Raw genomic sequence first — 10,781 nt, 5'->3', positions numbered from 1 at the left:
CTTTAATTCTATTTAACTGTATTATTATTATTTATTTTGTTTTTGTATTGGTACACAAATCTGAAATATTTTTAAGCAATATCAAAAAAGGTGTAGGAGTTAAGGAGCCGACCGTGAACCCCAACATCCCCAGTTCACGTCCGTTCAGGGGCCCAATCCATCTCTCCCCTCATGTCCCATCTCTCTATGTTTGACTGTCCAATAAAATGCAAAACCTTTTTTATATACAATACCCAGCCCTAGTTGGTGTTAGTGAGAGACTTAACAAAGAGCACAAAGAGCACATACAGCTTACCTGTGGATCACGGTCCAAAGTATGTCATGTGGTTCAATCATATGTGTAGACTGATTTAAAAAGGATGGAGATTTTTTAATCTAATATTTATGTTGCAATATTTACACTTTTAGCAGCTTTTAATGAACACCAGTGAAGACCTTTGTGGGTTAAACTGTATCTCAACAGAAGAGGACAGGTGAGAGGCTGTCATGGCTAAAACAATAGCAATAGCATGAGATTACAGCTAAAAAGAAGGAAAGCTGACAAACAGACATCATAAATAAGGGGAAAGCAACATGATTACGCATTTCTGGCAATACAAATAAAAAATTCATAGTAGCTGTTATAGTAGTAGTATGCTAACAAATTTTACCTTTTTTTAAATACAAAGAGAAAGAAACTGTGAGAAACTCTCAGAGATAGCACTGAGTCATAGAAGCTAACATTTGTGGACCAGCAGCTAGCCTGGGTGTGATGTCAGGAACCAAGGCAAGGTGAGACAGTGTTTCCTGAAATGGGTTACAAATCACAATGCTGCACATTTAAGTATAACATAATTATATTCTGCTGCTGAGGAAAAGGCACATTTTAAGCACAGTAACTGAACAGTTAGAAATGCTAAGGGGAAATATCTCACATAGACAGAAAATAAATAAAAAAAACTTTATATAAAAATAATCTCTTACAAAATATATTCTATCAGCCAACATTAAGGGGAATTTATGTCTGGAAGCTCGCATTTTCTTGTGGTGGTGTCAATATGAGGAAGAGTCAATAAGGCCGCTCAGTCGCATAACTTTCCAGACAACTAGCAGCAAAATGTAGGGGAAGGGGGACAGAAACAAGTACCGAGCCCAGGATCAGTAGTTTACTGCTAGGCTTAATGCAAATAAGCTGCAGGGTCCCAAACATGTCATTCAGTCGAGTACAGTTCTGTTTTTAGCTCCAGTGTGTAATTTGTCTTGTAAAAAAAACAAAGAAACTATTCCTTTTGCTTTTAAGTGCACTTGAATATTATTAAACTAAAATCCCAGGCATCTACACCAACTTACAACTTTACCACATTTAGGTAACAACAAATTTTCTAAATCATCAGTAGTTTTCTCACTGAATAAATTATTAGTCAATAAAAATAAAAACAAACCCATCACTGTTGGGGTGAGCCATGCCAGTACAGCCTTACGGCCTGCAGAGAAGTCACACCTGGGGCGTGAAGTGGCATTCCAATCAAAAGTAAAAATACAATTTGAGAGCCCATAGTTTGAATCCAGTGTCACGGCAGATGTCCATTGGCATCAGAGTAATCAACACACGCTGGAGGAACCAGCTGTCGTGATCGTGGCCAGACAAGAAGTCCGTCACTCCGCAGGTGTGCATCAGCCACAGAGAAGCCTTATTCTGAAATACATTAACATTCACATGCAGTCCAGTCTAGCTGTGCGCCTAAATACACATCCAATAAATATTTCTATTTACAGGTATACACCTCTGTCCTCTCACTGCAGGTGTTGCATTTGACATAGCAGCACCACAGGAACTTGCAGTTACACTGCCAAACACGAGAGTACTGGTGTGTGTTATATCCTCGACCGCAACACATCAGGTCACAGCTGTTGGGCTGCAGAGCCGTTTTGTTGCACAGGCGTCCCTGTGTTCCCATACTGCCGGTCAGAGGGTCAGCCTCGCAGTAGTTGGGCGACCTCTCGATGTAGACCAGCTCTGTGTCCATGGGTTTGCGGTAGGAGTGGGGTTTCTTGATCTTTAGGAAGGTGGGGCGCTTGTTGCGGCTGGCCCGTACCGGCTCCACGTGCACAGCCTGGTTGTACTTGTCCCTGAGGATGTATCCCAGCTGGCGGAACTTGGGCAGCGTCGTCCAGCATGTCTTGGTGGTGCAGGATCCCGACACACCGTGACACTTGCACTCCAGCCGCATGCCCTTTTCTAGCATCTGCAACACGGAGGAAAAGTTCACATGAAGCGAGTTGCAACTGCCCGACTGAAATCCAGTCGCATTTACTTATTTCATTTCCTTTACCAGTGCTTTGCCTAATAAACTGAGTAGTTCCACTATCATAAGATAAAAGATCTAACATACACTGTTTCAGTTTGTTTGTTGCTCTCCTTCCATAATGAGCAAATAAAGAAACATATGAGTTCACAGCAATACTCAGTCAACATATTGCATGAATAGTTCAACAGGTTGAGACAAAAGTTTTCTAGCATTCCAGAGAGCTCAGAGCTGCTACAGTATGTCACCATATGGCTAGTAGCTATGTGTGTGCCATCCGTTTTACAAGACAGGATGAGCCTCAAAACACACTCATGCAAGAAACAAACTCATACACAAGCGTGGAAACCCAAATGCAGTTATAAGCAATACACATATTCAAAAGCTCTGAAACTGAAGGGTACATTTTGGGAGGTATCTTACATCAATACAATACTTACGTCAAAACAAGCAGTCAATGAGAGCATGTGGCAGATTTTCAAAGGGGATTATTTAGGTAATTATAAAAGTAAACTTAACGGACAAGCTTAAAAATGCTTCGGAGGCATCGTCATTTCAGAAAACATGTCCCTCATGATGTCATAGTGATGTCATCAGGGTTATCTCAGCGTGTGCTTGGAGAATATTGTTTTAAAGGAAAGCCTGTGTTCTGCAATGGGGTTGCGGGAGATGAGAATTAAAAACACTGTTGAGTTCCATTATGGGAAATGTAGTCCAGGGTTTTCTAGCACCTTATTTTTGATTGTTTTTCAACTAAAAATATCTGGGTTGTATTCAAAGCAGCACATGGATTCTATTAGATTTTCATCAAAACATTTTTTTGTGCTGCAAAAATACAATTTTCAGTAAATGTCCTCCTTTAGAGAAAAGCACAGCCCAGTAAATGTTTTCAGTATGAAAAACTGGGAAAATCAACTCAATTAAAAAGTCAATAATAATAATTTTTTTTAAATCCAATGTTTTTCCTGACTTTGGCATTAGCCCTATTTTTCTAACCTGATTTTGACAATTAAAATAAACGTTGATAATAAAAAAGAATCAAAATTCAACAGCCCTTAATAATGTTCAGGTCTGCAAACCTTCATGCATGTTTTGTCCTCTGCCTCAACAGAGTTTGAATAAAATTCATCTGTATGTAGATGATGAATTCAGACAGAAGCTGGTTTAATTTACGAGTTAGACTTGTGGTGACTACTGGTCTCATTTACAGTGGGCAGACTGGTGAAAGACCTTTTCAGGGCTGGAGTGGAACCTTTTGGTGTGTTTGGCAAAGCAGCCGGGGTATTCTCTGTGTGCCTCAGGCTGAATGACATCAGCATACCCTCCTTCCTCCTCACTGAGTGGGAACCCTCGCTGGCATTAGAGAAGCCTCACTCTGCTTTTTAATTATTCCACTCTGATGTGGCCTCAGACTTTCTGGAGTCTCGTGGGGTAATTGTCAAAAGCCTTGGAAGCATACAGCTTAGCGTGGTCATGCCCTCGAGACCTGACAAACATTTAATTCATGGAGTTCTGTGAAGTGAATTGCCAACGAAGCTGCCATTGTTTGTCTAACAGAAGTCCTGTAAGCCTCCTGTGGCACCTTTTACACTATTGTTTATTCTTCTCAAGAAATTTGAAGGCTGGCACTCAAAACACACACTGACATCATCTCCAATTTAACATGAAAGCCTCACTACAATAATTACAGAGGTGTCAGTTTAGTAAGCGTATATTAAGAGATTCACATACTGTATCACATTCTGACGCCTGTTCTGATGCCAGACCTCAAACATGAAGCCTAGTCCAGAGACATGAAAGTACTCTTTCCTCCTGAATGGGACCACAACCTGTCACTATGACACTGGACGGAAATCTCTTCAAGATAAGTCACTTTTCAGCTTCTCGGTCTTTTACATGCCCTCTAAATATACATTTGCATGTATATTGCTCTAATAAATAGTAGTGCATATTAATAAATTATTAAGATATTTTAATATAAAATATTGGAGATATTGTTTGCTCTCGCAAACAGAAAACATCTGAAACATCTAGCATTACAATGGGCTTTGCAGGTACTGATAGTTCTATTTTTCCTGCATGAAAATCACACTTCCAGCATCAGCTTACACAGGATAAAACCATGATGGGGGTCAACAGATGTACTCTCATTACTCTGCAATGATATATGAAGGAACAGATGATGCAATAAGGTGGACTACTAATTCTCAAGAGCACTGCTTCAATGACCCAGTTAACTGTTCAAATTGGAGCAAACGGTTGAGAATGGTCATTTCCCGGAGCCTAAGGTACTGTCTTTAGACGGATTGTTTTGTCCGACCAGAGCCTCTTTATGCTAAGCTAAGCTAACTGGCTGCTGGCAGTAGCTTTATATTTTCTGTACAGACACGAGTGCTTTCAGAAGCCATGTTAGTAATCTACGTCTACATAATTTAATGTTCAGGGCACGTGATCTCCAGATCCGTTTGCATTAACCTTTAAAATCTCACTCCAGTCGTAACACTTTGTGTTTTCAAGAATAAGCGCCGTATTATTAGTTTACCTCAGACTTTCCCTGATCTATCACGTGTCTGCTGAGGCTTTTCCAGCAGAGTGCTTTCCTGTGGGGCCATTTTGTGGATGTCCTGCAGTTTCTATTGATCTGTCATTTGGCTCCCTACGTCTGTCCACTGGTAAACATCAGAGTCTGGCTAATGCACTCTCTCAGATGGTCATGGTCACTGTGCATCTTGTCTGACAGTTACCTCTTGACCCTACATTACTTGTGTTCAGGATCTGACCATACTTTGTCTTCAGGGGCTCCTGATTAGACTTTATTTCTCACCATGCATGAGCTCCCACGCGTCCTGGTGATGGACTCTCTCACTTTGTCATTTGTAACAATCTCACACCCTTCCAAAATCCTGCCCACCAGCTCATCAACAAACCATGTGTAAAACTTGCATATTTACCAAGGCCTCATAAGCGAAAAATATGTTTTTCCGATTTATATGTTGTCCTGTTTAATTACTCTCTATGACCAGTCCAATCCGATCGGCTGGATGTGGTATGACCGATCCATTTGTTAATGGCACTATAAGATTCAGTTTAAATCATTCGGTCATGGCTCTTGTCTTTAGCACCACGGCATCCCTTTACATGCGTGGGATCAGGTTTATGTAAAAGGGAGTCCCATGCAGTGAGGTATAGAGGGTATGCATTGATGTCACTTCCCCTTCCAGAACACGCTGGACTGAGTGGCCAAACATCTGTTACCATGGCTGCGTTTAGCAAATCGGGAGTAAAACAAGTGATTATTTGCTCAAATTAAGGCAGTTGGACTTGAAGAACCAGCGGTCCAGCTCTTCCCCATTTTAGATGTGTTGTCTGTGTTTTAGTTGATTCAAACTAACACTGCTGCTCGTCTTTCTGCCACTCAGTGAGCGTAACTGCGTTCTGTGACGTCATGCGCATACCCTCTATACGGATTTGACTTTTTAAACAGAAACCTTTTGCATTGTAGACTGCTTACAGGCTTGCATAAGGACAGATATAGCATGCACTCCTTCAGCAGGCAGTATGGTAGTGATGGAAGTCAAGTGGGTTAGAGTTAGCAGATTAATGCGTGGGCCTTTTGTAGAGGCTAAGTCATTATTTCATTTATTCACTCATGCTTAATATTTTGTCACCTGGTGCGTAAATCGTACTGTTTCTAAGCCTCTACGGTAAATTTCTTATTGTCTGGTGATTATTGTGTAATTTGCAACAAAGTGGATTTTGGATTGACAGAATAACAAAACATACCTTGCGCCCCACTTCATTGTTATGTAAATTCATGAGAGTCCTGGCATTCTGCTTGATCTCCCGCGCGTCCACAAACACCTTAGAGAACCCCAGGCCGTAGTGGACATCTGCAGAGCAGCCACCCCACTTCCAGCCCTCCTCCTGGTTGTAGAGGCCCTGTTTCTCCTTGTCGCAGCCACAGCCGCTCAGGCTCCCCTGGGTGCAGGCCGCAGTGACTGCATGGGCGACCCCAGCAGCGATGATCGCATAGGTGAACGCAGCCTCCTTACTGCCTACGAGTAAGAGAAAAGACATTTTTAATCACAATTGCCAACAACAGGATTCACTATTTCAGGCACTGTCAAGCCTCCTTACATACCTGGCATAGCTACCTCAGACCAAATCATAAAATACACGAGCCAAGCCAAGTGCAATTCATTAATCAAGCTCTCTTAAAACAGATAGGACAGATATTCAGGAGGAAGCATTGAATCTTGCACAAAATATAGTGGAGCAGTTTGAAATAAAAAAACAGAAAAGCTGTGCAGAAGGAAACTAATTCTAGGGAAGCGCGACAGTTTTATTGTCTTTATGATGAGTTATTATCAAAGGACCTGCAGGATTCTGACTAGTCTGCAAATCTATAATTAAACAAATCCACCAAATAGTAGTCAATCTTACTACATATGATTGGTAAAGATTCCCATTCAGTGGGAGATAAAACATTAAATGCTTAGGCATCATTTTTGGCCCTCGTCCCAGTTGCCGTCACACCGGGATCCGCCCTGTGGAGGTGAATCTGAGAGGCATGCAGAGCCTCCCTACGTGGATGAATTTCCACATCATAAATCCAAGTGCTTCAGGTCAACTGCATTTTTTAATTAAAATGAAGATAATTCCTGTTGGAGCACATGTGGAAAGTATCCAAACATGAGCATAAGTTGCACAAATGCTGCAATAAATCTTCATCTTTAACAATTAAACTGCCATCCAAACTTTTCAGGTCATAGTTCTCATTCAAACACTGAAATGTTTGTGCAACTTTTGAGCTTTGCTGGAACAAGAGGATGTGATTCTTTGCTGTCATGCTCGCGTTCACTTTTCGTTAAAAAGACGATATCGAAGGGCAAAGTAGACACACAGAAGCATCCAGGCATTAAACCTGAGATCCTGAACTAACTCTCTGATCTGCCTTTACAGCCAGTAACGAAGCAGCCTGTGCCCACAGTCAGTTACTTCAGGGATCCGACCTGGTGGGTGGAGAAGTCCTAATACCAACATACTGTACATTGCTGCCTCACTGCCAACAACAATCCTAAATTGATGTATTCTGTCAGTTATCAGTGTTCCAGTCTGCTGAAACAAAACAATGCATTCAGACCGACTCTGTGCAGGGCAGCTGGACCCGGGCAGCGCTTGAGCCGACCGGCTGTATCCTGGAACTCAGCCTAATTCTCATCTAAATTTGGGTAAAATCTGGTTACTGCAATGCTGAAATTAGTTTAGTTTCAATATGATGATATGCATCAAAAGTGTGGTTCATTCCTGAAGCAGTGGTCTCAAATCATTCTACACAAAACGTCGCCTGCCAACGCTGCAGAACCTGGAGGTATATTTGTAAACCTAGAAGAAAGTACTTGTCTGAACTTGAAGCTTTTGGGGGGAAAGTATTTTATGAACATACATGAAGGTGGTTTAGCTGAGAGTAGCTAAAGAGCATGTAGGTCTGCATGTAACAAGCTATGAAACAGAGACAGAAGGTTGGAAACGCAAACAGTTAGTATAGTATAGTATTAGTATGTGTTCACGATAGAACACTGAAATGATCTGATAAACGATGCCACCGTATCCATTGCAATAGGAGGTCACCTAATGAATTCTAAGGCAGAAAGCGTGACTCAGTTTATATTGACCTATAAGGCAAAGGCCCATTCATTCACACATTCAGACAAAATATGTATTCTACAGGCTGGTGAAGCACGCTGGGTTGGAAGACTCATTCAGACTGCACTCATATTTGTTGCAGCTAATACTACAACCATCTCAGGCAATACAATTCAAAATAAAGCTGTCTTGTACAATGCAGCAATCAGCATAAATTAAAGGCTCAAACAAGATGTGAGCTATAATCCTTCATGACACTTGAAGTGAAAAATGGCATCCAAGCTCTGCGTCTGTCTCTGAGATGACAGGGTGAACTTAAAGGATAAGACGGTGGAATACCAGCGTGTTAATAATGATTCTGCTCTTATTTCCGCAGTCCTGTCTTTGGAGCAAGCATCGCCTCGAGCCTTATTCCACATGCAGGATAAAATCTGTGCCTTATTTTCCCACCATGAGTAGATGCACTGAATCTGAGCTTCAGACATTTGTCAAAGTGTCAGAGGTCGAGTACTTCAGAGGAATGCCTTTTTGGACTATTCTTGGACAAATTATAGCAGCTTTCAAAACTTCCTATACTTGTTCAGACAGTGCAAACATACATACAACTCAATAAAGCTGAAAACTGAATCTGTGTGCAAGCAGCACACAATTATCAAGCTGCTAGTGTACTCTAATGCAGGAATTTAAAATTATTTCCCAGTAATAACTATTTTATTAGTTAAGAACAGTCTTGTAAGCACTGTACCTTTGACGATCAAGCCATGCTGACGTCTTTCAACAATGTCTTTTATGGCACATTGGAAGAAAAACTCAATGATGAAGTGGAGCTCTCAGTGTAATAAGCATTTAATAGCTTTCTTACCTTCAAAAACAACAACAAAAATAATTATAACTCTGCGGTAACACTTACATTTATACTCAACTGCACTGTAATTGTATAGACAGCTAAAAGGACTATTAGTCTGCATATCCAAGTACAATAATTTTAAATCCATCACAGACCCAGTAGAATTATGTAGGAAAATAGCACTAATTCAATCTGACATATAAACCCTGGATTTGCTCAAAGAGCCAATAAATTAAATGAGTAAATATGTACAGTCGTTTCCTTGGTGCACAGCTTTTCAAATGAAATCAAAGGGCTACATACCCACTCTGAGCTCTTTCCCAAACACGGTCCTCTCTCCCAGGGCCGAGCAGTTCCAGCGTCCATGTCTGAACTGAAACTGGCACTCATTGATCCCCATCTGAACCCCCTCTCCGATCACTATGATCGCGTCGGGTCGGCTCTGACAGATAGTCCTCTGACGGGGGGCCAAGCCGGGGATTTTATTACAGATGATGCTCGCTCCAAGTGCAACCACCGATGACAGACCCCTGCGGTGAAGGTAAGAGGTTAAATGCGGCATTTCCCTATGGAAGTTCTGCACGTGTTTTCAGACAGAAAGCTTTATAAAACAGACACTGTTCTGACTTATCACACATGTAGGCTCATTCCTTGATCTTCCCCCAAATGAATGTAATTAAAGGTTCATAACTTTAACTATACAAAACTTGCAGGGGAAACACAGCCAGTAAGGACCCCAGACCTGACTTTGGGGATCCTTTCATTTTTCTACATTCCTGAGGAGCCTGTCATAGGTGGAATATTCTTAAAATCAGCAACATTTTTCTTGCATTCGTTTTAAAATCTTAACTGAGTGAAAGACAACCTGCAGGGCATCCCAATAACTCACCCGATTTTCAAATATACTACTCCAAGGCACAGGAAGAAATGGAAAATCCAGCGCCGTGTCTTCCTACTCATGGTGCTCAGCCCAGCCGATGGATTAATGCTCTGCTGTCGCAACAACCAGCCTTATTTCTCTATCGAGTCCCGCAGGGTGTGCAGGTGTTCCGGGCTGCAGACGTAAATAATGCTCCTCGGGAGAAACCAAAGTTTGTGGAAATGAACTCGTCCTGATTTCATTTGGTAGGTGTCCGGCGGTGTGCGCCTGTGCTGTAGCATTGGGACTGTTGTTTTCAGGTAGAGCGGGTCCTCAGTGATCAGGCGGAGTGTGTGTGTGTGTGTGTGTGTGTGTGTCTGTGGAATATCTACCTTTTCTATCAGGGCGTGTTCTGCGGAGGATCTGCCTCCGAGCCGCGCACGCTCTCTCAGCCTGCAGGTACAGGCTCAGCTCATCCGTCTCTCCATCTGACACGCGCTCACAGCTGCAGACCTGGGTACGGCTGAGACCGGGAGCCAGACAGAACCTCAGCTCTTCACACTTGTTTCACGTGCCGTCCTCACCCGGACACTGGACATCACCCGCGCGTTTTATTTAGAAAAATAAACGCCCCTCCCACCGATGCAGTGTTATCTTGGACACGTTTCATGGGCTGCGAGTTGCGCTTCATCTCAAAACCAATGAACTGTAGGTGGAGAGGGGCTATAAGCACTGAATTCAACTTGTACCTTACTTAAGTATTTACATTTTATGCATTCCAGAGAAAAATATTGAACATGTTACTGCACTACATTTACCTGACTACTACTGCTTAGAACAGAATAACCTTTTTTCAACAGCCATCTTATAAAATGTGATCTGACACAAACAGCCGACACGATATAGTTGTTTAAATTTGCTCTACCAGCTACATTAAAATGCTACTTATATGGTAAAACTGTAACTTAATGACAAATAATTCCGTTTTCAAGCCCCTTGGAAGGTGATGGCACGTGCAAACTATGAAGGCCAGCCATTACGCATGAGTATTTTTACTAAGTATCTATACTTCTGTATTTTCACTCAGTAAATTGTTAAATTATCATTTGTGGTATTGCTACTCAAGTAAATTATTTGAGTACTT

The 10,781-nt window shown here is 41.8% G+C and overlaps 1 protein-coding gene across 2 annotated transcripts; it reads right to left on the bottom strand.

The window, feature by feature from the left end:
• Positions 1–349: 349 nt before the first annotated feature.
• On the bottom strand, positions 350–10,262 carry wnt7aa (wingless-type MMTV integration site family, member 7Aa). Of its 2 annotated transcripts, none has more exons than XM_038697547.1 (4): positions 10,030–10,262; positions 9,082–9,308; positions 6,069–6,340; positions 350–2,225 (listed from the first exon to the last, which is right to left on the bottom strand). In XM_038697547.1, exons 2-4 carry the CDS (start codon positions 9,176–9,178, stop codon positions 1,746–1,748), a joined length of 849 nt encoding a protein of 282 aa, XP_038553475.1. In that variant the 5' UTR covers positions 9,179–9,308; positions 10,030–10,262; the 3' UTR covers positions 350–1,745. The 2 variants fall into 2 exon arrangements, with proteins under 2 accessions (XP_038553475.1, XP_038553474.1); XM_038697546.1 differs by lacking the exon at positions 10,030–10,262 and adding an exon at positions 9,668–10,023.
• Positions 10,263–10,781: the final 519 nt, after the last annotated feature.

The sequence above is a fragment of the Micropterus salmoides genome, unplaced genomic scaffold (assembly GCF_014851395.1).
Source record: "Micropterus salmoides isolate LMB-PRFRI ecotype aquatic unplaced genomic scaffold, ASM1485139v1 Ms_hic_scaffold_4, whole genome shotgun sequence".
Lineage (NCBI taxonomy): Eukaryota > Metazoa > Chordata > Actinopteri > Centrarchiformes > Centrarchidae > Micropterus > Micropterus salmoides.
The sequence above is the reverse complement of the archived record's forward strand: the minus strand, read 5'-3'. Positions and strand labels throughout refer to the sequence as shown.